The sequence below is a fragment of the Apodemus sylvaticus genome, chromosome 22 (assembly GCF_947179515.1).
Source record: "Apodemus sylvaticus chromosome 22, mApoSyl1.1, whole genome shotgun sequence".
Taxonomy (NCBI): domain Eukaryota; kingdom Metazoa; phylum Chordata; class Mammalia; order Rodentia; family Muridae; genus Apodemus; species Apodemus sylvaticus.
The window spans coordinates 46,541,478-46,568,742 of NC_067493.1; the positions used below are offsets into that span (position 1 = coordinate 46,541,478).

General features: G+C 43.2%; 1 protein-coding gene across 3 annotated transcripts in view; it reads left to right on the forward strand.

Moving 5' to 3' along the window:
• Ift81 (intraflagellar transport 81) overlaps window positions 1–27,265 on the forward strand; it is a 75,061-nt gene that overhangs the window by 16,106 nt on the left and 31,690 nt on the right. For all 3 annotated transcript variants that reach the window (XM_052168499.1, XM_052168497.1, XM_052168498.1), the window contains exons 9-12: window positions 4,716–4,879; window positions 6,089–6,184; window positions 8,676–8,822; window positions 26,170–26,319. In XM_052168499.1, the coding sequence (XP_052024459.1) occupies window positions 4,716–4,879; window positions 6,089–6,184; window positions 8,676–8,822; window positions 26,170–26,319 (557 nt within the window). The remainder of the gene's footprint in view (window positions 1–4,715; window positions 4,880–6,088; window positions 6,185–8,675; window positions 8,823–26,169; window positions 26,320–27,265) is intronic.

Consider the following 27,265-nt stretch of genomic DNA (forward strand, 5'->3'; position numbering starts at 1 on the left):
AAGACTTGAACATACATGTCCACAGTAGCATTATTTGTAGTAAACAAAAGAGTTGAAGCAACCCACATATTCTTTTTTGGTTGTTTGTTTGTTTGTTTGTTTGTTTGTTTTTCAAGACAGGGTTTAGCCCTGGCTGTCCTGGAACTCACTCTCTAGAACAGGCTGGCCTCGAACTCAGAAATCTGCCTGCCTCTGCCTCCCAAGTGCTGGGATTAAAAGTGTGTGCCACCACTGCCCAGCTTACCCACATATTCCTAACATGCATATTTATACAATGGAATGTTACTGTGCTGCCAAAGTGGATAAAGTTCTAATACATGCTTATGGCGTAGATGAAAACATAACTGTAAGAAGCCAATCACAAAAGACTATGTATTGTATGATACTGTTTATAAGAAAATCCATAGAGGGCTGGAGAGATGGCTCAGTGGTTAAAAGCACTGGCTGCTCTTCCAGAGGTCCTGAGTTCAGTCCCTAGCAACCACATGGTGGCTCACAACCATCTGTAATGGGGTCCAATGCCCTCTTCTGGTGCATAGGTGTTCATGCAGATAGAACACACATATACATAAAATAATGATGATGATGATGATGATGATGAGGAAGAAGAAGAAAAGCCAGAGAGATAGAAGTCCCTAGCTGTCTAGTGCTGGGAAGAAACAGGTAGAAGTAAGTGCCTGCAAATGAGTTCAGAGATTTCTTTGCTAATAATGACCTAATAAATTGTTCTGGTGGTTGGGTAACTGTTTATATATTGAAATCATTAAATTATACCTCTGAATGGGTGAACTTTGGGGCAGTTACGTATTAGCCCAATAAAGCTAGTAAAAGAGACAGTGCGGGGGCTGGAGTAATGGCTCAGTAGTTAAAATGGTAAAATGGCTTAGCACTTGTGGCTCTTACAGAGGACCCAGGTTCAGTTCCCAGCACCCAGATGACAGTTTACAACCATCTGTAACTTCAGCTCTAGGGGATCTGATGTCCTTCTCTGACATCTGTGGGTACTGCACACATGTGGTGCACAGATATACAATGTAGGCAAAATACCCAGACATAAAATAAAATAAACCCTGAAAAAAAAAAGGAAAGAAAGAAATGAAATGAAAATAAAGATTTACAAGATGAGTAGCTAATACTTGTCTGGCTTTTTGTATAATCTCTCGGTTCACCTCACCCTAAGTTCCAGTTTAAGTAGTAAGCATACATTTGGTTGTGGGTGTCCTTTATTTAATTCTTTGTTTACTAATTTTTCTTAGGAGGTAAAGTCTCAACAGATTTTCCCTACATGTGTAGGATATGTTCTTCATGTTTCTCTTATAAAAGGAAGATGAATATCCTAAAGATTTCATTATATTACGGCCACATTACAGTATCAAAAAATAATTTCTGTGTCAGAAATTTAGTAAATATTCTGTTAGTAGTTGGGGTGTGTTATGTGACATAAAACTTTTCCCGGGGAGATGCAGCACATGTCTCCTCACAGGCCAGTGTGAAGATACCAAAGTCCTGCTTAGTGATCCATGTTTTTTTTTTTTTTTTTTTTTTTTTTTATGGCTACTTAGAGGAATATAGGTGAGGGGTTACTTACAGGAGCAGAGGTGATTCAAAGACATCTGTATCACCAAAGCCCACCCCAGAATGGGTGACAGCTCACAGAACCTGGGAACCTGGAGCACAGTGGAATGTGTGCAGGCAGCTCAATGGGTTAGAGAGTGTCCTTTCCAAGGTCTACACCTCTCCCAGGAAGCCAGGACAATGCCTCCTTTCAGACAGCTTGCCTGTCTCAGAGTCTTCTATGAATTTTGACTAGTGTATTAGTCAGGGTTCTCTAGAGTAATTTACCTTATATAATGAATATGAATGTGTGTGTATCTGTGTGTATACTGTTATATACAGCCTATGGTCCAGCTAATTCAACAATGGCTGGCTGGCTATGAACCAAAAATCCAAGAACCCAGTAGTTGCTCAGTTCCTGAATCTGGAGGTTCCAACTGGTCTTCACTGGAATCCCAAAGAAGTGGACTTTAATGCCAGTGAAGTAGTGGACTGGATAGCAAGCCGAGATGACTGTCAAAGAATAAAAACTTCCTTCTTGCATGACCTTCCTTACATAGGCATCCAGAAGAAGGTGCAGCCCATATTAGATGTGGGTTTTCTCACCTCAAAAGATAGGGATTAAAGGCCTGTCTTCCTACCTCAAAAATACAGATTAGAAGTAGATCTTCCTATTTCAAATTAAGCTAAAATCCCCTCACAAGTGTGCTCTCCAATTATGGGTTTTAGGTAATTTCAGATACAGTCAAGTTGACAACCAAGAATAACAACTAGTCTGATAGTAACTCAGCAGCTTTATTGCTTACTTCAGGAGGGAGGGACCTCATGAATCTGGTCAATTTCAGGAACTTCCTGAAGCTATTTTGAGTTTAGCTTCCTTATAAGGGGGCTTCCCTGCAGGATATAGTGTTTCAGTATATAGTTTCAAGGAAACAGTTATACAATAGAAGGTAGGAACTTTGGATAAAAAGAACATCATGTTTTCCACTGACAGAAGGGAAAAATCAAATGAGAAAAACTGGCTGAAAATATAGATAAAAATAAGATATTATATGTTATGCATGTACTTTGTAAGTAGATAGGAACTGAGGCCCAGGATCCCCTGCTCATAACTCATGCATGCAGGGCAGGCACTCTGCATACTTCTGAGCTCTATCCCAGACTGCCATCAGCCTTTAATCAAGATAGCTGACATGCTTCTCACCAGAACGTTCTCTGTGGCCTTTGCAATGCCTTCCTTGGACCCTGTTTCCTTCTTCAAGCAGGTATTGATCTACTTCTTGTTACTGTAGGGTTAGTTTGTGTTTTTAACGCTCTTTTTAAAAAAAAAAAACAAAAAAACAAGATTTATTTATTTAGTGAGTACACTGTTGCTCTCTTCAGACACTCTAGTAGAGGGCATCAGATCTCATTATGGATGGTTGTGAGCCACCATGTGGTTGCTGAGATTTGAACTCAGGACCTTCAGAAGAACAGTCAGTGCGTTTATCCACTGAGCCATCTCTTCAGCCCTTTAAAACTCTTTAAAATAGAAAAGTAATTAAGGCTGGAGAGATGGCTCAGTGGTTAAGAGTACTAGCTGTTCTTCCAGAGGACCCAGGTTCAATCCCCAGCACCCACATTCAGTTCATAACTGTCTGTAACTCTAGTTCCAGGGTTCTGACACAATCACAGAGACATACATGCAGGCAAAACACAAATGCGCATAAAATAAAAATGAATTATTAAAAATATAAATATTTAAGACCCTTATATTAAAAAACATTTTAGACTTTAATTCCATGCACTGTGCTTATAGGACGTGTGTAATTACCTGCAGATGACAAAGAAGACCGAATGTAGAGTCAGTGAGAAAGTGCGTGGGGATGGGCACCCGAGAGGCCACAGTGCACCCTTCCCTTCTATACCTTTGTCCAGTCCTGAAAAGAGATGGGAAAGCATAGAAAGAATGAATGGAAAACTTGTGAATTTGCATTAATAAAATTTTGCATGTCCTATTTGTACAACAGAACTAAAAATAATTTTAAGGCTTTGGGCCAGGTTTGTTATGCAATCTTCATACATAGATTACTTAAGCTAGAAACTCATCATTTTTAAAAGTCAAGCCAGAATTTGTAAATGTGTAACGGAAAGATCAAAAATAAACTATGTAAATCTCTCCAGGCTGGGAATTTACAATAAAACCATTATTCACTGAAAATCTGTATACAGTTGTACATCTGCCAAAGTAAGAAAACTATTAAATCTTAAAAATATTTACTATAAATTAATACTTAAAAAAATTAAAAGCAACTAAATCTAAAACATTTATGGAAGTGGGCACTTTTATTTCTCTTTTCCGGATTTGAACTTGTTGACCTCTAGCTCTGTCTGAGGCTGGCACATCGCCATGCATTACTGTTTATGAACTATTAGAAGTAAGATGCCATTGAAGAAAAAGAAGCCAGGCACGCCTTTAATGCTAGCACTGCAGAGGCAGAGGCAGGTGGATCTTTGTGAGTTCAAGGCCAGCCTGGTCTACAGAGTGAGTTCCAGGACAGCCAGGGCTACACGGAGAAACCTTGCCTTGAAAAATAACACATACATGCACACACAAATACACACAAAGACGGGAAAGGAAAGGAAAGGAAAGGAAAGGAAAGGAAAGGAAAGGAAAGGAAAAAGGAAAGGAAAAAGGAAAGGAAAAAGGAAAGGAAAAAGGAAAGGAAAAAGGAAAGGAAAAGGAAAAGGAAAAGGAAAAAGGAAAGGAAAGGGAAGGAAAGGGAAGGAAAGGAATAAAGCACCCATGTTAGGAGAGCCCCAGGGTAGATTTATTTGTGTTCCCTTTGGCTCACTGGCTTAAATACCAGAAGTGAAATAGGACACTGATAGATCTGCTTCTGTAACTATTATTTGTGCAGAGTTTGTAACTTAAGGAACTATCTTATAAACTTAGAAAGATCCTAATGTCACTTTTGTTATAACTCTTTGTATGTAAATTGTGATTTATACTTATCCTATGACCCTGGTAAGATGTCAGTGATCTCTATGGTGCCGTATAGAAGCATACAGAGAGCTCTGACACGGAACCCCACTGCTCCTGCCTGACTCACAAAGCAGGGGAGGAATATCATAGTGCATACCCTTTTGAACTAATCTTACATTTACTTTGTCTTTTAAAGGTTTAATGAAGAGGCTAGAGGAGGAGATAAAATTTAATTCATATATGGTCACTGAAAAATTTCCAAAAGAATTAGAAAGCAAGAAAAAGGAATTACATTTTTTACAAAAAGTGGTTTCTGAGCCGGCTATGGGCCACTCTGACCTTCTCGAACTTGAGTCTAAAGTAAGTGATGGTCGTCTTCTAGTTCAGCCATATCTGTCCTGTGACAAGGACCTGCACTCTTCCTGTGGGGTCCTACTTGTGACTCTAGAGCTAGCCTGGGCTAAGGATTGAAAGCTCTGCTCATGGATTGTCCTTGTGGATATTCTAGAATGTTGTATTCTTCAGAATAATCATAATATAATATCATTTTTTATTTGTAAGTGTAATAGGGCAGCTTCCCATGTGTGCTTTGACTTGGCCTCTGGATTCACTGAATGTTGATGTATTATAACATCTTGTTCCCTATAAATAAAACACTGATCATTTGTATATTTTAAAAGTTCTCATGAAAATTAATTGAAAGGTTTTAACTTGCTGATTCTTTAATTTATTTAATAAGCTCTCCATTTAAATGTCTAATTCTGACCATATTGCCTTTTTAACTCGCTTAGACAACACAGATGTCCAAGTCAGATGTGCTTAAATTGGAGGTCACAGGTTAGGGGTTCAGACTTCTGAAGGATGGATATACCAAGCCATGGTTTGTTAGTTTGTTTTTCTTTGTTGAAAGACAAATCTTGCCCAGTTTTGTTACTTTAGAAAGGGTTAATGATCAGTACAAATGGTATCTATCAGTGAGTCTTACATGTCCCGTGACAGCTCTCAGTGGCATCCGTGGGCTCCCTGTATTCTGCCTCTGGGGGACATTGTTACCTGGTGACTTGTAAGTCAGAGCAGAGGTGTATGGATAACTTCAGATTTATAGAGAGCTCCGTTCATATAATAATGTAAGAATAATTCCTATAAATGCTTCAGGACCATAGACACCTTCAGATTCAAGGTATAGAAGGAATCAATTTGTATAATATTTATTATTAAATCTAAGTTGTTTCTAGAAGTGCTCACACCAGTCCACTCACACCGTAGGTGGAACTTTGCTCTTGGTGGCTTCCGTAATGGCTCACTGTTACAGAATCTCAAGTTGAGCATGGCCTGCTGCCACACCAAGCTCGCTCAGTGCACATAGTCACGGGGACAGTGGTAGAGTTCTCTGGCTATTTGATTGGTTGCTTGGTTTTTGTAAGGGAGTTCCACTGAGTAGCTGAAGCTGGCCTTAAGTATCTATCCTCCTGCCTCAGCTTCTCTAGTGCTTAGAGTTTCAAGTGTGCATTACCACTCCCAGCTGTCACAGCAAGAGTTTTAACATCTTTCACTTTTATACTGTTTTAGGTCAATGAAGTAAACACGGAGATCAATCAGTTGATTGAAAAGAAAATGATGAGAAACGAGCCAATTGAAGGCAAGCTCTCCCTGTACAGGCAACAGGTAAGGCAACCTGACTGCTGGGGAAGGCTGCCTTGTCTACAGTCTCACGGCGAGGAAAAGAATCCAGGCTTCTCCATCCCTGCTAGTCTCCACGTTACAACAGACAGAGCAGAGACCCTGGGAAGGCAGCAGTTTACGTTTGAAATGCAGTGTGCCAGTTTCTGTGAGTGTGGACTTCCGGTTTCTAAATGGCAGGTTCATGTTAGGGAGTGTAAGTAGGATGTATGTATGTACTCTGATCATGTTAGGGGGTGTTAAGTCAGAATATATGCACTCTGATCATGTTAGGGGGTGTTAAGTCAGAATATATGCACTCTGATCATGTTAGGGGGTGTAAGTAGGATGTATGCACTCTGATCATGTTAGGGGGTGTTAGGTCAGAATATATGCACTCTGATCATGTTAGGGGGTGTGAGTAGGATGTATGCACTCTGATCATGTTAGGGGGTGTTAGGTCAGAATATATGCACTCTGATCATGTTAGGGGGTATAAGTAGGATGTATGTACTCTGATCATGTTAGGGGGTGTTAAGTCAGAATATATGCACTCTGATCATGTTAGGGGGTGTGAGTAGGATGTATGCACTCTGATCATGTTAGGGGGTGTTAGGTCAGAATATATGCACTCTGATCATGTTAGGGGGTATAAGTAGGATGTATGTACTCTGATCATGTTAGGGGGTGTTAAGTCAGAATATATGCACTCTGATCATGTTAGGGGGTGTAAGTAGGATGTATGCACTCTGATCATGTTAGGGGGTGTAAGTAGGATGTATGCACTCTGATCATGTTAGGGGGTGTTAGGTCAGAATATATGCACTCTGATCATGTTAGGGGGTGTGAGTAGGATGTATGCACTCTGATCATGTTAGGGGGTGTTAGGTCAGAATATATGCACTCTGATCATGTTAGGGGGTATAAGTAGGATGTATGTACTCTGATCATGTTAGGGGGTATTAAGTCAGAATATATGCACTCTGATCATGTTGGGGTGTAAGTAGGATGTATGCACATTATGATTGTGTAAGTCAGGATGTGTGCACATTCACAGGTTAAGGCTCTGATGTTTTAACTCTAGTGTTGCCATTCATTTTTCAAGTAGAGAATCACGATCCACAGGTTCCAGCTCTCACATCCTTCTGTTTCTTGTCTGTTGGAGTTAACTCACAGCTTCAACACAGTGTTGGATGTAGGGAAGCCCTAGGCACTCTGATCTTGGGAGGGATTCTCATGTTTCTCTGTTACATGAGATCTCGGTTCCCACATGGAGTCCTTGCATAAGGGAGTACATTCCTTTATTGCTTACCTCTTATTTATTTTTTAATAAAAAGAAAAATAGAATTTTTGAGGGGTTTGTGTACATTGTGCCCCTCTCCTGTCACGTTTGGTTTACTCTATAGCATTTGCAGTAGAGTAAACCTATTTGGCTGATACCATTCTAAGAATCTAAGAAAGTTCCCCCAGGCTGGGTATAGTGGTACATGCCTTTTAATCCCAGTACTCAGGAGGCAGAGGCAGGAGGATTCTGTGAGGAAGCTCCAGGAGAGTCAGGACCACATACAGGAAACCTTTCTCCAAAAATATAAACAAACAAACACAAACCCTGTCTTTAAATAAATAAATAAACAAATACATAAATAAAAGAAAGAAAAGACATTTTCTAGAGTTCTAGCTCATATAATGTTCATTCACCTTCAAGAGCATCCATTTGGATTCTGTAATTAACATGTACAATTCTGATGATTCTGGTGTTGACTTTTAACCTAGATCTTATTTATTAAAACGCTGGAGAGATGCCTCTGCAGTTAAGAGCGTATGCTGCTCTCCCAGAGGACACAGTGCGGTTCCCAGCACCCTCGTGGCCCCGACGGCCTCCTGTAACCCCAGCTCCAGTGCTCTCGTCTGCCCTGCATGAGCCCACGCACACGGTGCCATGCAATCACTGAGGCGTACGTGCACGCACATAGCAAGTATCTCATAAGACAAATCTCTTTTTAAATGCACCAACCATAGTAGATATTTTGGCCTTTCATTTTTTAAAAAATATTAGCATTAACTTTGGTGAGATGCAGTTCACTGTATTTCTGAAAGTAAGATGTTCTTATTTCCTTCCAGTGAGTGGAAATGTGCAAACTGTAGACTGGGCCTCACTCTGTGCACTGCCCTGGACGGTGTGGTCATTGCCTTTCGGTGCTACTCAGGAGGGCTTGAACGGTTTCACTGCTGCACGTTGCAGGGTTTTAGTGTTCCCCCCCAGGGCCTTTGCCTTTCAGAATGTCTTGAGTTTGCCAGTACACATCTGTTCATGGTAAACACTAACTGATGAGAAAGACCAGTTGAACAGGCAGTGTTTTCAAGGACAGTAAAGCTGATCTTGAAAATTTATATAGCTGAAATCCCCCCCCCCCAAAAAAGGTAATTTCACAAGATAACAGAAAATCGAATGTATTTATCATTTAATTAAATGATCTCATATTAAATATCCAACTAGGCATCCATCATTTCTCGTAAGAAAGAAGCCAAAGCTGAGGAGCTTCAGGAGACCAAGGAGAAGCTGGCTAGCCTCGAGAGAGAGGTGTCGGTGAAGACAAACCAGACCCGGGAATTCGACGGCACTGAGGTTTTGAAGGGCGATGAGGTAAGTTGAAGCCTTTCATGGATCAAGGTTATGATAGTGAGGTTTTGTTCCGAAACACTTCATGCTTAACTTTCTTAGGTGTATGTTGGTGTGAAGTTAATCTCATTTAGTAAAAGTTGCAAAAGCTGAAGTATTACATATTATGTCTTTTTGAGGTAATATTGAAATTTCTTGATATGAGATATGAAATACTGATGTTTTGAAAAACAGTAATCTAGAGTTACACTTGTCTTTTGATTTAAATTGTGTGTGTGTGCGAGGGGGATGTGTGTATGTGTGCTTGTGAGTGTGCATGCCTGCAGAGGCCAGAGGGGTTGTGTCCCATGGAACTGAAGTCACAGTGGTTGTGAGCCACCTGATGTGGGTGCTGGGACTCAGACTCAGTCCTCTGGAAAGCAGGGTGTGTTCTGAGCCATCTCTCCAGCCCCAGTACTTTCACACTTTAATGACTTTATATTGGATTTATTTAAGTATTATAAAAGCAAAGCAAACCCACTAGAATCAACTAGATAATAAAAAAATTCTTTGTTTGTGAATAAAGAATAAGAAAGCATTACCACTAAATTACTGTCAATCGTATGTATAACAGCCATCAAAATGGCCACAACCTGCATGCTTATAAGCTTTCAATACTGCAGTTCTATGTTCTTTTCATTTTGAGCAATGTTTTAATAGTTGTATTTATTGTGTCAGACTTGTAAGTTAGTGGGGCAGTTAATCCTGATTGCTGATGGCTGAGCTCAAGCAGCAAAAACTCCATTCCTCATTGTTTTCCATAAAATGAGCCCAAGAGCAACTGAGGGTAAAGTCAGACAACTTGAATAAAGCCAAGAGCCTTGTCTCCGCCCACTGCTTCTTGCTTAGCAATTCAAGTGACAGGCCGCAGCTGGACTCCGACACCTTGCCTGTATTCTGTAGCTTCTAGGCCTCAGCAAAGGCTACTTTGAAAAGCTGCTCATATCCAAACCTCATTTTGGACTTTGAGAAGTTGAGTTCATACTGTGAAAAATTGGCAGTGTTCCTTCACTGTGCCCAACACAAATGAATTCTTCCTCTGCTGCAGATTTTTTCTCCTGTGCTTCTGATTGTAGCCTTCCAATGTGGGTTTTAGTCTGAAGGGGAACTAGCAACTTTAGTAAAGCAACATTTGGTTGAAAACAGTCCTTTGATATGAGACTCCTGCCTGTTACCACAGCACCGGGGACCTGGGAAGCAGGGACTGATAGGACTTTGAGGCCAGTCTTGGCTACGGTGTCTCAAGAAACCAAAACAAAATTTCTTTGGCTTTTAGCATCTACTTCCAGTTGGCTATCAGACACAGCATATTTTAAATGGCACTTAGAAGCTGAACGTGGACTTCTTGGCATCTTTGATGTCCAAGAAAGAAAAAGGTTACTTTCCCAGCAGTTTTGTCTCAGGGGCCTATGCTGCTTCCTAGTTTTGATCAACATGAAGGCCCAGTCACAGGACCAGTGCTGTGAGGACAGCGCTGTTGCTCCGGCTTCCGGCTCACTAGACATTCTCTCTCTGCAAATGTGGGGGAAAAGAACCCAGTGGCAAGCTGTACGCCCTGATTTTGGAGACATAATGTTGTGTAGAGGTATCTGACAGCAAACCAAGAATACTTTTTAAGTGGAAAAATATAGCTTTGGAATTGCTGTGGTCAACTTAATTTTTGAGTAGTCTGTGATCAAAACTAGAACAAATCAAGTAAATTATTTGGCATTTACCTAAAAGAACAGAAGGTATTGGGGAACATTATGCATAATTTCTAAAGAACAAATCTTGGTAGACAATTTTTTTCTTGGTAGACAATTTTATTTTCAACTTTGATAGAGTGATAGGCCATATGGGCAAAAAGGAGGAAGCTCATTCTACTTAAAATTATGTAAGATAGATGGCCTTCTCTGAAGTTTCTTATTTTGCATCACATGGTAGTCACCCAAACCCCTCTGATTTAAAATTTTATCTGTCAAAGCTCTTGATGAAAAGGTGTTGCGAGACAGTGGCACACAGCTGGGTGGTAGCGGCTCCTGCCTGTAAACACAGCACTGGGCAGTGCCTTGAGGGAGGAAGATTACCAGAAGTTCGAGGGCAGCCTGGGCTCCACAGTAAGTGTGGATGGACTGTACAGACTGAGAGAAGGGGCAGGGAGGATGGGTTGGCTGTGTAGTGTTTATAGAGGATGCGGTGACTGAACCTGGTGCAGAGCGAGGAAGAAGAAACAGCTGCCAGCTGTGAGAGCTTCCGTGCAGAACGCTGTGCTGGGTGGTGCGTGTGCACTTGTTTGCTCTTCTGAGAACATTATTTTCATCCTTTGCCGTTTAAGGGAAACATTCAGGGAAATAGCATTGCACAGCTGAGACTTGTCCACAGAAGAATCTATGGCTCTACTGACCTAGAAAGGTCCTTGACATTTCTGAGGACTGTCTGTCTGTAGAATGGGGATGATGGTCTCTAGGAAACACACATCAACTATTTGATATCAAAGCTTCTTACAAAATGGGCTGAGTCACCGCTTTGCACGTGGAGCCGTCATTCTGTGGGGGTGTTAATGCACGTACGAGGAACACGGGAGAGAGTGAGAACCAAGGCTCTGGGAGTCAGTCCTCTGAGTGCCACTCACACACTGGCACACGTCTGCAAGTGTGAATGTTCAGAGTGTGTAGAATGGTTAATGCCTATACTAGGGGCGTCTTCCCGCTCACTCTGAGGACTGACTGCATTAGTGCCTGCAGGGTCCTTCGAACACCAAACGCTCCCTGCCCTGGCTCTTGAGACTTCGGTTCTCATTATCACTGCATTGAGAGTGTGAAAGCTAGAACTCTAGCCTACACCTTAAAACCAATGTTCAAACTGGAGCTATTAGAAAACTAGGAAATATTTTCTACTTGATACATAACCTAGATTCAAGATGGAGCAAGATGTGCGGTAAGCATTACTGTTGCGGCTGTCCACTGAGCTTTACCATGTGCTCAGGCTTTAACAACAGGGATTCGGCAGAAATAAATACATAAGATGAATGGCAAACAAATAAACAAGAACCCAAATGCCCATATCTTTGGTAATGGATGCCCAACAATAGGAATGTACTGGTGATGGTGATCTTGTTGATATAATTAGAGAAAGAGACATGTAGCCACCAGTGAAGACCACGCCCAGGTAGAACTTTTCTATGTGTGTGGGTGTTTTGTCTGTATGTGTATCCATGTGCCGTGTGCATACCTGGTGTCTGTGGAGACAAGAGGAAGGAGGTGGAGCCCCTGGAGTTACAGAGACTTGTTAGCCACATGTGTGTGTTGAATCCCAGTCCTCTGGAAGCGCGACAGTGCTCTTAACTGTGGAGCTGATTAATCTGTCCAGCTCCCTGAATAGATTCTTTCTTTCTTTCTTTCTTTCTTTCTTTCTTTCTTTCTTTCTTTCTTTCTTTCTTTCTCTCTCTCTCTCTCTCTTTCTTTTTTGGGTTTTTCAAGACAGGGTTTCTCTGTGTAGCCCTGGCTGTCCTGGAACTCACTCTGTAGAGACCAGGCTGGCCTCAAACTCAGAAATCTGCCTGCCTCTGCCTCCCAAGTGCTGGGATTACAGGCGTGCGCCACCACCTCCACCACCTCCCAGCTGAATAGATTCTTTTTTGTGTTTTTTTTAAAAGATTTTATTTTATTCATATGAGTATATTCGTCTTCAGACACACTAGAAGAGGGCATCAGATCTCATTACAGATGGTTGTGAGCCACCATGTGGTTGCTGGGATTTGAACTCAGGACCTCTGGAAGAACAGCCAGTGCTCTTAACTGCTGAGCCATCTCTCCAGCCCCTGAATAGATTCTTATAGTATGAAAATTAGACTGTTTCCTATCGCCAATCCAACCCTTCCAGAGAGAAACAAGTGGTAATACATCTTTAACTCCTGGCAGGCCTGTCTCTGGAGACAGAAGCAGAAATGATGTTGTTCTGTGGGTTTGAGTAGCAGCCAAGGAGTCTCCCAGAACACCTGTGTGGATTCTAAAACTAATAACTGCATATATTTTTGACACATTCTAATGTGGTTTTGTTCGTTCTAACAATGGAAACAGTTTTAACTATTAACTTGGTTCTTATTTGAGTTAACAAATTCCTGTTTTGTAATTTAGATTATATTAACATGGTTTTTTCCTGTAACTTTTATGGGTTTTGAATGGCTCAGGATTTCTGGGGTTTCTGTACAGCCTTTCCTCAAGCTAAAAATTGTCTTTTCACAATATAGCAGGGCAGCATCTAGGGTCTGAAGAAGTGTCTCAGTAGGCGGGGTGGGGGTGGGGTGGGGTGGGGGCTCTCATCCTCCTCTGGGAGCAGCCACCTCAGTTCTTCTTTTATCTGAACAACATAGTTAGGCTGAAAATAAGAGTTTGAGAATAAAATTCCATGTTAAAAAGATTTGAAAGAGCCGGGCGGGGCGCATGCCTGTTATCCCAGCACTTGGGAGGCAAAGGTGTGTAATCTCTGAGTTTAAGGCCAGCCTGGGCTACACAAAGAGATCCTGTCTTTGAAAACCTAAATAAATTAATTAGGATTTGAAAGTCAATGAATAAAATAAGTGGGAATCACTCTCCAAGGAACATATAGGAATTTCTCAGTGTAACTGTTCTATATTTTATCACTTATAAGAGAAAACACATTTTGAGAATTTGTAAGTTAGTTTGATATTAGATTCTAGTTAAAAATCTTCCTATAGAGGACTGGAGAAATAGCTCAATGTTTAAGAACACTGGCTGCTCTTCTGGAGAGTTCCAGGTTCAATTCCCAGCACCCATATGGAGTCTGTCATTCCAGGAGACCCAACACCCTCTTCTGGCCTCTTGTGGACACCATACTTATGTGATGCATAGACATGCTACACGTAAAATAAAAATAAAATTTATATCTAAACAACAATATATAAATCTGTATATGGTTTAAAGTGTAAGTCACTGCTATTATTCCAAGTTAAGACAACTTCAGGTATTGGAACACGATATTAAGATTAAGTGGCCTTGCCGTTGTGTGTTATGAAGTATTTACACAGAAGTATCTCATTGGGATGGAGCAAGAGCAGCTGTGCCAGCAGCAGCAATGAGAAGGCAGGACGGTGACATTGTCCTTGGTGGCAGGTGCTACTGTCAGTGTGCTTGTCTACAAGTAGCAGGAAGGTGTTAGCTGGAGCGGAGCCCCTTACACGATGGCCTTCCAGTGCATGTACTGACGGCAGTCTTTGTGGGTGGCTACAGTCTGTAGCGAGCGCTCTGAGCTCACAAGTCCAGTTTCTGCTGTCCTAAGAAACAGTAAAGGCCACAGATGCATCTTGGGTACCAGACTCTTGGCATGAACGTTACCTGGCTTCCTTGCTTCCTTCCTCCTTGCTGTTCCCCATTGCCCCTCACTTCCATTTCTATCTACACGGTCTCATTGTTCAGCCTAGGTAGCCTGGAAGCCACTATGTAGACCAGGGTGATCTCAAACCCACAGATCTGCCTGCCCACTAGAAGGTTGATTTTTCTTAAATCAGGATGTTAATATTAACGAATGTCTTGGCACTATTTTGCAAGCTTCAGTTGATAAGAAAAATGAATCATTCTTCACTTTGGCTATGACTGTTTACATCCTCAAGAGGTTTTATATTCCTGATCACAAAGTTAAATTTGCTATTTAATCTGTAGCCAATTCTTCTTGCCATTTTTGTCAACAATCTAAGCTTGTATGTATGCTCTCAGGGTTTTCATTCAGATTGAAGTATGCCTGTTGGGTCTAAATTTGTTTATAGCACCAAATTAACCTCTAGTTGTGTTCCCCTGGTCCATGGTTGAGAGGTCACCGCTGGGTGCAATCCATTGCACCTTCTCCCTCCCCATCACAAGAGGCCCGGCAGCTCGGAAAATGTGCTTAGTCAAATACTATTATAAGCAGCTTTCAAAACGGCCAAGCATCTCATTCTGCAGCCACCACCAGAAATCCTAGAGCTAAATAGGGAAGATTATGAAATCTTCTTTAAGGACTTCAAAGAGAAGCAGCGTGGAGATAAGGGAATCCTGGCAAGAGCTGCTGCAGCTGTCAGCTCCCGAAAAATTGGGAACTGAATTTTGGCACTTGTGGTTGAATCATCCACCCTTCCAAGTGAGCCTAGGCAAGCCTGAGGTATTTTTAGAATCTTTAAAATCACATTGTTCTCTTTATCATAGCAGGACCTGCAGGTCCTAAAATGTCCTAAGAGATAGAACAAAATTGGACCAAATAAGTTGGGCTCAGCTTACTATACTAGTAGTAGTATGTGATGCTTGCACTATTAGATTTTTAAGGTTTATTTATTTATTTTATGTATATGAGTACACTGTAGTTGTACAGATGGTTGTAAGCCTTCATGTGGTTGTTGGAAGTTGAATTTAGAACCTCTGCTCGCTCCAGTCGGCCCTGCTTGCTCCGGTTAACCTTGCTCACTCAGTCCCTACTCACCCAGGCCCAAAGATTTGTTTATTATTATATGTAAGTACGCTGTAGCTGTCTTCAGACACCCCAGAAGAGGGCATCAGATCTCAGTATGGATGGTTGTGAGCCACCATGTGGTTGCTGGGATTTGAACTCAGGACCTTCGGAAGAGCAATCAGTACTCTTAACCACTGAGCCATCTCTCCAGCCCCTGCAATATTATATTTAAAACTTTTCATCTTTTTTCTTGGAACATTAGAACTACTGACAGCAGCAGCTGAAGCAGTTATTAGAGTAGAACAGCTGTGAGCTGGTGGTCTGGGTCTTAGGAGAGGCACAGAGACTTGTCTCTTACAGACAGACATTCCTGGGCCAGCCTCTGCTTACTGCTGATTGCTACCAGTACATATAACCTTGTTCATTATAGACTGGAAAGAGGGCACAGCTAACTAGCTACTACCATATGCACATAATTACATCGTTCATGCTTGCATGCTGAGACTTTCTAATTTAAAGTTTAAAATGTAATACTAACAGATTGGGAAAGGTTGGGATAGTATTTGTGTACGTGTTTATGTTACACTAGTTATGCTGGGTGTTGTGAACAGACGGCCATTTTAGCAGAAAACAAAGGTTGCTTTGAAACATTTTCTTTTTGCTTAGAACAGGTAGCAGCTCTGAGAGCAAACTTTAAGCCTGTGAGCGAAAAATAGCCTGACCAACGGGGACCCTGCCTTTGTAAGCAGCCTGCCACTGTGCATGGTGGCATCTGTCCCTGAACCCCAGCTCCCACAAGCCTGTGTCTGTGGGCTTTTTATTTAAGTATCATTTGACCAGACAATTGACAAAGATGTAATTTAATCGAGACATGGAAAATAGTGTGGAGGTTGGACTAATGGGATTTGAGAACAAACGGTACTCATTCTGGTCCAGTTGTTGTAAGAAGAAGAAACTTGAGAGCTTGGTGGAATTTCTAATTTCTCTTTTAAAATATGCATGCTCTTTATAGTCTTGAGCAGCAGAACATGCGTATTGTGTAGTTGTCTTGTGAAACCTTTCCAGCTAATTGCTCAGAATATAATTTTCATGCTGGATATTGAAGCAAAAAAAGTTTGGAGTAGGGGCAGATTCTTGTTTTCATGTAAGTGTTCAGAATGAGGTTGAAAATCCAATCATTCTTTCCTAGCTCCTGATAGGCTTGAAAGGTGTCAGGAATAAGCTAGCCCAGATTCTGCTCATTACTGTAAAAGGTTAGGGACACAGTAAGCAGATAAAAGGAGTTTGAACATTTGTCAAATTCCATTTTGATCACGAAGGGGCTGAGTCTGTAGTATTGTTCCTAAAGGCAGAGCTAGTGCTGTAAATCATTAATCCATTACCCACACAGTGCCTACAGATGATTAGTGTCCACAGAAGAGAGTGTCCCTTAGCTCCTGTGGGCCACACTGAAAAGCATGGATCCTGCAGACAGAAGCATTCAGGGGCTACGCTTTCCAAGTGACAACCTTGGATTCCATGTGTACAGTGGTGCACACGGTTGGGGACAGTGCTGAATTGCACCTTTCTGCGCAGTGGCAGGCTTCGAATTTCACTGTAATGAGAGCATGTTTTTTTGAGTGACCCATTACAGTGCATCATGGGAAGCTTTTATCTTAGCCTTGCACAGATGTGTTGCTTATATCCTATGCCTGTCTTTTCCCCCTTAAAATGATGACTTGGTTTTTCAAACAAGTCTGTTGACTGGTGAAATGGCTCATTGGTTAAAAGCACCTAGTGCTCTTTCCAAGGATGGGAATCCTCATCAGGCAGTCCACAGCCACCTGTAACTTCAGCCTCTGGGAATTCGATGCTGTTTTCTGGCATCTGGGAACCTGCATGCACACCCCCACACACCCACACACACACACACACACACCCCAAATGATTATGATATTAATAATAATAAATTTTTTTAAAGCCTGGAGATGGCTCTACAGTTAAGCACACTTGGTGCTTTTGTAAAAGACCCAGTTTCAAGTTCCCATCATCCACACAGTGGTTCAGGACTATGCATAACTCCAGTCCATGGGGACCTGCTGCCTTCGTCTGACCCCTGCAGGCACCAGGCACCTTGATAAGCATGCCTGTGGCTGGGAAGGAGGCTCAGGCAGTCAGTGTCGACCACCACAAACACTCACATGTGTGTATGATATTAGCCACTCAGTGTGCAAGTTCACACACGAGTGAGCACACAGTGAAACACTGGGTCCTTAAAGATATAATGTTTAAACTGTTCCTTTTGAAGTCATTCCTTTGATTTTTGAGTTCACGGTTTCATTTGTTTACATGTGAATGCATCTGTGCTCACAGAGCCCCGTGGAGGTTGGGCTGGCATGAGGGAGCCCAGTACCTCCATTCGCTCTGTGTGTCTGGGATGACAGAGCTTAGCTTGTCTGGCATGGCTGCAAGTGTCTTACCCACTGAAGTGCCTCATGGGCATGAAATCAATTTCTTTTAATAAAAGACTCATGTATTAATTATGTGTCTGAGTGTAAGTATGCACATGCCCCAGCACACGTGGACATAAGAGGAGACTTGGGAGCCGGTTCGCCTCCTGCCTCCCGCTGGCATTGGAGCGTCTGCTGTTTCTGAGCTGCACCACAGCAGGCACGGGCACTTGCTGCTGATTCTCCGCTCTGCTTCCCGTCACTCCTCAGGCATGCCAGGGTCACAGGTGTGCGCGCAGACACTTGGCGTCCCGAGGGCTCCAGGGACTGAACTCGGGTCATCAGGCTGCCCGGCAGGGACTTCTTCCTGCTACACTGCCTTTCCAGCTGCTTAAAATGATTCTTGTAAACATCTACTTTGAAATTATTTTCCCTTAAAAGTATTTTAAATATCTTTTTAAAATTTAAACATTTGCTTATTTTAAAGTATGTGTTTTCCTACATGTATGTGTGTATAACACACACACACACACACATACATATACATCTGTCTTAGTCATGTTCTTCTATTGCTGTGAAATGACCACAGCAACTCCTATAAAGGAAAACATTGCCAGGCAGTGGCGGCGCACGCCTGTAATCCCAGCATTCTGGGAGGCAGAGGCAGGCGGATCTCTGAGTTCAAGGCCAGCCTGGTTTACAGAGTGAGTTCCAGGACAGCCAGGGCTACACAGAGAAACCCTGTCTCAAAAAAAAAAGAAAAGAAAAGAAAAGAAAAGAAAAGAAAAGAAAAGAAAGAAAGAAGGAAAGAAAGAAAGAAAACATTAACTAGGACTTGCTACAGTTTCAGAGGCTTAGCCCATTGTTATCATGGCAGGAAACATGGAGACAGGCACAGCAGGCATGGTGCTGGGAAAGTAGCTGAGAGCTACATCCTGATCTGCAGGCAGGCAGGCAGGCAGAGAGAGGGAGTGGGGACGGGGGGAGAGGGAAAGGAGAGGGTGAAGGGGGAGGGGAGAGAGAGATAATGAGAGAGAGACACTAGGGCCTGACATGGGTTTATAAAACATCAAAGCCCATCCCCAGTGATAGACTTCTTCCAACAAGGCCACATCTGCTAATCCTTATAATCCTTTCAAATAGTACCACTCCCTAGAGACTAAGCACTCAAAGATAGGAACCTAGGGAGCTTTTGTTATTGTTGTTGTTATGATGTAGTTTTGGATCTCAATCTGTGAGCCTGTTTTCCATGCATGCTAGGCAAGTGCCCTACCCACTGAGCTGCATCCCTGCTGTCTGTTTTTGTTTTGCTTTTCTGTGCTTTGTCTTGCAATGGTGTTCTAGCTTGTGCTGGCCTCAAATTCAGGTTTGTCTGGGTTTTTTTTCTCAGACTCCTGAATGTCAGGATTACAGATATGTGCCACTATGCCTGTATTAATGAGGCCCCTCACACAGCGCTTAATTTAGTCAACATACTGATTCCTCCAACTTCGTCTTCCGAATGTGTCATCCACATATCAACCCCGTGCCCACAGCTCACATTATCTCGTTAGCATCTTTATTTCCCGTGCTCTCACTGAGCCTTTCCCGTGCCTACCACTGACCAGTCTGTGTCATTTCCTCCCTCAGTTCTGTCCATCACTGTCCATCCTTGGGTCCAGCCTGACTTCTGCACGCTTCCCCCGTCTGTTCGATTCCCTATGTCTTTGGTATCTGAACACTCTGGCCATGCCACTTTGCTACTGAGGCTTTGTCATTGGCCATCCCTCCAGGGGATTGTCATGGCTCTGAGACCAGTGACACCGCTCTGAGGGAAGAGCTTACTCTGACCTTCTCATGAGTACACAGCTGAGCTTACAGAGGCAAGCATCGTGTGTGAGCTAGCGGAGCATGTGCTTGCTTTTTCTTGTGTTAGAATTTGTGGTCTACTACATTGCTATCTTTCATTTCTAGTGTGGAAAACATCAGTAGATGGGATCAACATAAAATCTTGAAATCTTTGATGATTTTAAGAGGTCGCTAGGCGTGGTGCTACATTTCTGTAATCTCAGCTCTTGGAAGAATGAGACCGGAGGACGATGAGTTCAAGACCAGCCTGGGCCAATCAGAAAAGATTACATAAAGGGTTCTTGAGACCCAAGAGTTTGAGAATGACTGTTACAGACGCAGAAGCAAAACCCAGCAGGCCAGTGATGGTGACGAGATGAGTCAGAGGCAAGCGGGTTGTTCCACAGATCCCTGCAGGTGCTCCAGAGGTGACAGAGTGCTGAGCGTCCTAATGACGAGTCTGGGCTAAAGAGGACGGTTGGTTACTGTTTAGATCGATTATAAAAATATTATAAATAGCCTTCTCAAGATCATTTTGGCAGAATATCAGAAATGCATGTTCCTTTTGACTATGTCTGGAAAAATATCTCATAGAAGTTATGAAGTGTATATTGTAATCCCAGCACTCGGAAGATTTGGGATTGAGGCCGGCCTCTGTTACAGAGCAAGATCCTTGCCTCAAAAAATAGAGTGAAGAGTCAATATCTTTGTATTGTTTTGTATAATATTTAAAAGCCCAGAAATAGCCTAAAGTTCAAGTGGTAATTAGAAGGAATATCCAGGAATGAAAACATTGGTGATGTGTTTCTTTCTCCTTAATTAGCCAGGAGCAGTAGAGTCCTTAGAAGGCCATCTATTGCTTCTTTGTATGGGACTGTGATTCATGTACCCTGACTGTGCCCTCCCCTAGGTACAATGTACAATGAAGGCCAAATAATAACCGGTTCTCATAGAGCACAGTGAGTAATACGTGGGATTGTTCTTCCACCAACAGCATTTCTAGCTTTTAGCTTTTAAAAATAGTTGTGGAGCCCAAGCTAGAGAAGGGAAGCTGGCCTAGATGTTACACGGGTACCAGATGAGCAGGGCTGATTTCATCTGGGCTCTTTGCCCAGGACACTTTTAATAGAACGTATAGTTACTCTAGGGATTCTGAGGCTGGGCTGATATTCTGGTGTACACATTTATGCTTTAAAGGGAAAATTAGCAAGTTATTAGACTCTGGGTTCTTTGCTATTGCTCAAATTTTTTTTCAGCAGCTATTGTAACCCAGCCATTGAAACGTTGCTGTGTGGAGGCTGGATTCCTGAGTAGCAAGACTAACTTAATTATAGAGAAATATCTGGGGAGCCAGTCATGGTGGTGCATGCTCATAATCCTGGCCTTGGAAAGTGGAAGCAAGAGGATCAGTTCAAGGCCAGCCTGGCTGTAAGGGTCCTGTGTGTGTGTGTGTGTGTGTGTGTGTGTGTGTGTGTCTGCCTGCCTGTCTGTCTGCCTGCCTGTCTGTCTGTCTTTTTCTTTCTGTGTCTATCTGTCTCTCTGTCTCCCCTTCCCCCCATATATGATCAAACTCAGTGTGTCATCACATCACATGCCTGTAATGCCAGCACTAAGGAGGTCAAGGCCAAGTGTCATCATGTTCAGGTTCAGTCTAACCTGAACCACATAAGGAGACCCTATCTCAAAAATCCACAAAGAAAACAAAGAAAAAGTATTTTTGAACTTCTTTGCTCTAAGGCTCATTTTCTTTCTGAAAGGGCTTAAAAAGAGAGGATTGAGGGTTAAGGGAGTGTGGCATGGCAGTGTCGGGGAAGGCGGTGCCCAGGCAGGCCCTTGTCTGGGCACCTCTGCCCCCTGAGGGACCACACACACATAGGCACGGTATAGAATAGAGTTTATTCAGAGTAGGGGATGGGAGTTAGCGGTAGAGAGAGGTAGAGAGAGAGGGGGGGGGAGAGAGAATGGGCAGGTAGCCCCTTTTATAGTGGGCCAGGTCTATGGGGTGGGGCATACCTGGCTATTGCCAGGTAGGTGTGGGGTGGACCTTAGACAGAATACCAACACTTTCTTTTTGTTGTTGTTGTTGTATTTTCGAGACAGGGTTTCTCTGTGTAGCCCTGGCTGTCCTGGAACTCACTCTGTAGACCAGGCTGGCCTTGAACTCAGAGATCTACCTGCCTCTGCCTCCCAAGTGCTTGGATTAAAGGTGTGCGCCACCACCACCACCACCACCACCACCACCACCACCACCACCACCACCAGGCTTAAGGCTCATTTTCTAAAACTGTGGATGGCAAGTTCATGGGATGATGTAACAGAATTTTGGACACACACACACACACAAACACACACACACATTGAAGGGACAGCAATAAAAGGTTTTGAACATGCAGTAACCAAAAATTAATTTGGAATCAAATATATACAAACATGTAATGAATCTGTAGTATTTCTGGCAGTGCTAACCCATGTTGTGTCATAGGACCTCTCTGCAACCTCGTTTGGAAACACACATACATCCACACACGCATGCGCATACACACACACACACACACACACACACACACACACACACACACACACGCCATCATTCCCATAGCCCACATTCAATATCATTGGCTTATTAAGAATTGTAATGTTTCTACTGTCCATACAAAATTTTCTGCTGTGTAGCTGGGCAGTGGTGGTGGACACCTTTAATCCCAGCACTTGGGAGACAGAGGCAGGTGGATCTCTGAGTTCGAGGCCAGCCTGGTCTATAGAGTGAGTTCCAGGACAGCTAGGGCTACACAGAGAAACCCTGTCTCAAAAAAAAAAAATGCTGTTATAGGAACACAGTGGTCTGATTATAGGAAACAAAGACTTCATATTCCCCACCATCATGCCTCGGTGTGCAAATATCAAATTAGTTTATCTTTGGGTTGTATTGCATTACCTGATTTGATCTTAAAAATGACTGTCTGAGTTGCTATCTTAAATCTCATTAAAAAATGTTAAATTAACTTTAGCCTAGGATTAAGACAAAAATTTCAACAATCCTGAGATGGCTATTTTGTCCTGTGTGTTTATGTGAAGCAGCATTTTCAACACGGTTGATGGTAATAAAATCAAAAATTGTGGGGCTGGAGAGATGGTTCAGTGGTTAGGAACACTAGCTGTTCTTACAGAGGTTCAATTCCTAGCACCTACATGGTAGTCACAGCCATCTGTTACTCTACTTCCAGGCAATCAAATTTCTTTTCTAGCCTTCAGCAGCTGACATACGCACCTACATACATGCAGCCAACCCTCCCATACACATAAAATAAAAATTTTAAAAAAATCAAGTATTTAAGTGGAGCATTGTGGGACTGTGAAAGGTAGCTTGGTTCCCGGATGAGCTAAGGGTAAAATCCCTGGAGACTCCAGAGGGACAGTAGGACCTGTTCCCAGGCCCCTGTCACTGGCTGCAGCCAGTGGATATATAGATTTGTGGCCATCCTATAAGGGCAACGCCCCAAGCCCCTCCACAGGTAGAGGATGTGACCTGTGGTCCCATAGCTCAAGACAGATCTTCATTTCAATGAGGCACCTAAGGCCTGGAGGCTTAGCCAATAAGCTTTCCTTCCCAGACACTCGGTATTTACAAAATAAATTTTAAAAAGGTATTTACCCTCAGGCCCACCCTGAGAAGTGAGGTAAGGTTTCACTCATCCACTTTACATCATGACAATAAATGCCTTAAAACCGTGGACTGCCTCTTTTCACGGGGCTCCGCATTGGGATGGAGAAGGTAGAAGGCCGCTCTGTGTTCCCAGACACCACAACCACCTAGCTCAGACAGACCCGCTGTAGCTTCCCCCTTCTTCCCCTGGTCCCAGGCTAGATCCAGCCTGTGGGCCCTCACTCTGTTCTCTGCTCTTCCTTGGCCAGCCCAGGGGCACCTGCGTGTCTGAGAGCCTGAGAAGCAGATGGCCTGGCCTCATCGCAGGCCTGGGGATCCCCCCTCCCCCAGCCAGCCCGCTGTCTCAGGCCTCAGACTGCACTTCCCCCCCACCCTCGCCCCCCTCCCCAGCATCCTTCCCTGTGTCTTAACCACAGGGTCCCAGCAGGAGCAGCTATGCCCTAAGGCGGAGCAGACAAGGGACCCTCAACCCTACAGAGCATGGTGTCACCCTGCACACCTGTAATCTCAGCAGTCAGGAGGCAGAGGCAGATCCTAGTTCAGTATCAACCTGTCTACAAGGCTAGCAGGGCTGCACGGAGAAACCCTGTCTCGAGAATCCAAAAATATTAAATATATAAATAGAATAGTTAAAGAATCCCAAATATCAGCTCTGAAGACTGAGGATACTCTGTGTCCTGTAGTGTCAAATAGTCAATTGAGACCTAATTTTATTTATTTATTTATTTATTTTTCCGAGATGGGTTTTTTCCTATGTAGCTCTGGCCATACTAGAACTCACTCTCTAGGCCAGCTTGGCCTTGAACTCAGAGATTCACTTGCCTTTGCCTCCCAAGTGCTCAGGTTAAAGGCGTGGGCCACCAATGCCCTGCTGAGATCTAATTCTTTGGGTAAAAATAGCTTATCTTTCTCATCAGCAACAATAAAAGACCAGCTTAGAAGAAAAATCCTCATTGGTATAGTGTCTTTGGACATTATCTTTCTCTCAATTCTAAGGTTTTATTCAATAGTATGTTCATTACTTTAGTAAGTATGTTATTTATTAAACTCACAGTCTTAAAACTTAGTTTTAAGAAGCACTGTACACTGGCTGCCATGGCACATGCCCTTAATTCCAACACTAGGGGGGCAGAGACAGGAGGATCTCTGTAAGTTCAGGGTCAGCCTGGTCTACATCACAAGCTCAGGACAGCAAAGGCTGTTATGTAATAAGACCCTGTTTCCAAAAAATCCAGAAACAAAACAAACCAACGTATTCTCTACGGTTGGTAGTTGTCTTTGGGTGGGTGGAACAGGAGGCGCTTTTTGTTTTATGGAGGTGGAATACACTTACGGCAGCCCTGGTCTCCACAGTAGACTTTTCAGTCTGTAGTTAATGAAATGCTCCTTGTGTTAGAGGCACTACCCTTGTGGGAGAAGGCCTGGGTGTGGTGGCGTGGGCGTTGGTGTTCCTCACCAGCAGTTTCTCACTTGCCTCCGGCCTTCGCCAGTGTGTCAGGACCTGTGTGTGCACAGGCTGCCCCAGCTGCCAGAGTGCTGGTCACGGCTTCTCCCTCCTCCCTGAGCCAAACTCCCAGGCCTTCACTTTGGTGATGTAACTTCTTCCGGGAGGCTTCCCGTGAGCTCCTCTAACCCGCGCCCTTCTTTCCGACCTGTGCCCCAGCACAGGTTTAGCCACTCTGTGCGCTAGGGCCCCTTCAGTCTTTTCCATGCTCACCGGCAGTGTAAACCTGGGTGGTTTCTTTCAGCTTGGTGAGTAGAGAGCCTTGTCTGGAGTCGTAGTCTCTGCCACAGTGCTGTAATATGTAATGAGTAATGTTTATTCTGTGACTTTCTTAAAATAGTTGATTTCACTTGGCTTTCCAAACTCCAGTTGGCATGTCATCATGATAAGTCTTTAATTAGTGCAGCATAGTCACAGCTTGACCATCACATAGAGGGCAGTGGCTGAATTAAGTGACCAAGTTCCTGCTAACATGCAGTATTTTTTTTAAAAAATATTTATTTATTATTATATATAAGTACACTGTTGCTGCCTTCAGATGCACCAGAAGAGGGCATCAGATCTCATTACAGATGGTTGTGAGCCACTATGTGGTTGCTGGGATTTGAACTCAGGACCTTCAGAAGAGCAGTCACTGCTCTTAACCTCTGAACCAACTCTCCAGCCCCATGCAGTATTCTTAAGTTCTTCAGTTCAGGATGAGTCCTATCCTGGCCTGAAATGCTTCCTAAGGAAACAGGCCCAGGCATTTCTCAGGTGACTAGTAGTCGCTGTGGCTGACTCTGGCTCTCAGTGTGGAGCCCAGTGAGGCCAGTGCACTTCTAGCAGCACACGGTCACTCACAAGACTCCATGGCAAGACCAGGGCCACCACCACTCACGGCCACTTCCTTCCAACTTCCTCTGCCTTAGGCCTTCTGACTGTTTTGGGTTCAGTTGCTGGGTGTTTTGTTTTGTTTTGTTTTTAATTTCTTATTTGTAAAGTTTAAAGTGAAGAGCTTTTATATGAGGATTCAGAATATTTAGATGAGTTAAAAAATGAAGATGTATATATAGTTTAATTAAGCAGTTGGTCTTAAGGCTGGAGAGATGGCTCAGGGATTAAGAGCACTAGTTGCTCCTACAGAGGGGCCTGGATCACAGCTGGGTATGGAGATACATTGCCTGGCCAGCCTGGTCTACATAGCAAGTTCTAGGACAGCCAGAGCTGCACCTCATCTGAAAAAACAAAGAAGAGCCAGATTCAGCTCGCAGCTCCAATGTGGTAGCTCACGCCAACCATCTGTAACTCCAGTTCCTAGGGGTCCGACACCCTCCCTGACTCTCTGCACTGCATATGGTATCCACATGTTAAGGGCATAAATATTAAGCAATTAGTCTCTGCTAGTTTCTAAGACAGCTGGGCTTTTATCTTCATGGACTGCTGAAGAAGAGAAGAAAGGCTTTTTAATACAATGAGTTTATTTATAATGTTTGGGTTCTTCTTTTGCAGTTCAAGCGATACGTCAGTAAACTTCGAAGCAAAAGCACAGTGTTCAAAAAGAAGCATCAGATAATTGCTGAATTTAAGGCTGAGTTCGGCCTCCTGCAGAGGACAGAAGAACTTCTGAAGCAGCGTCAGGAGACCATTCAGCATCAGCTGGTAATACAGCTTTATCACGGCTGCTAAAAATACAGATGTCAGGAGGCTTATTTTACGGCTTGTAGCTTTATGCTGAGGTCATTGTTTTCACTGGAAAATCATCCAATTATTAATTTTCTTTGATTAATCACAGAGATGTCATATAAGCTGATTCATTTTTTTTTAATACAGCAGTAAGCACTGCCTTTTAAAAAAAATATCTGTGCCTACTTTGGGGTTATTAATAGAAGTTGGAAGTCCAAGAGGGTTTTTCTTTTGGTTAGCTAGTTAATATGAGCAAAATTATCATTCCAAGCGAGTGACTGTAAAGCATCTATTTATCATGGCTTATACATGCACTTTCTGAGACGCTTTGGGAAGAAACTTCCAGGGAAGGTGCCGCGTGGAGTTAGTCTGCAGGCCTGTTCCTTGTGTCTGTGCTTTGGCTGGCTCGTGATAGGTGAAGCGTTACTGTGGGGCCGCCCTGAGTGCCAGGACCCTGCAACTCTCTTGGTGTGACATTTTCCCTCCTTTCCCATGTGGGGGAAGCTATTTCGTCAGGACGCTGCTGTAAACGGCGATCCTGGTTGAGGTGAAGGGCATCTCATATGTCGCACGTCGACAATATGAACTTCCATTGCTGTGATAATGAACAGTCTGTAGAGATTTAAGACTAAAATTTCCTGTGAACTGAGCATGGATCCTGAGAACACTAAAGATCAACAGTAGTCCTGCATTATCGCTCAGACGATCTCCTACCTCCACCTGATTCCTTTAGCCTTGACTGCACATCAAACATGTGGGGCTTTCCAGTTCCCTCCTGTGCTGTGGGCTGCGTAGGTTCTCAGACTGTCCTCTCCTCCCTCCTGCTTGGTCCGAGCTGCCACTCCCCAGTTCCTTTCTTATTGTGTTACCGTTGTTTGTGTATTGTGTGTGTCCAGTGCCATGTGTGGATATCCGAGGACAA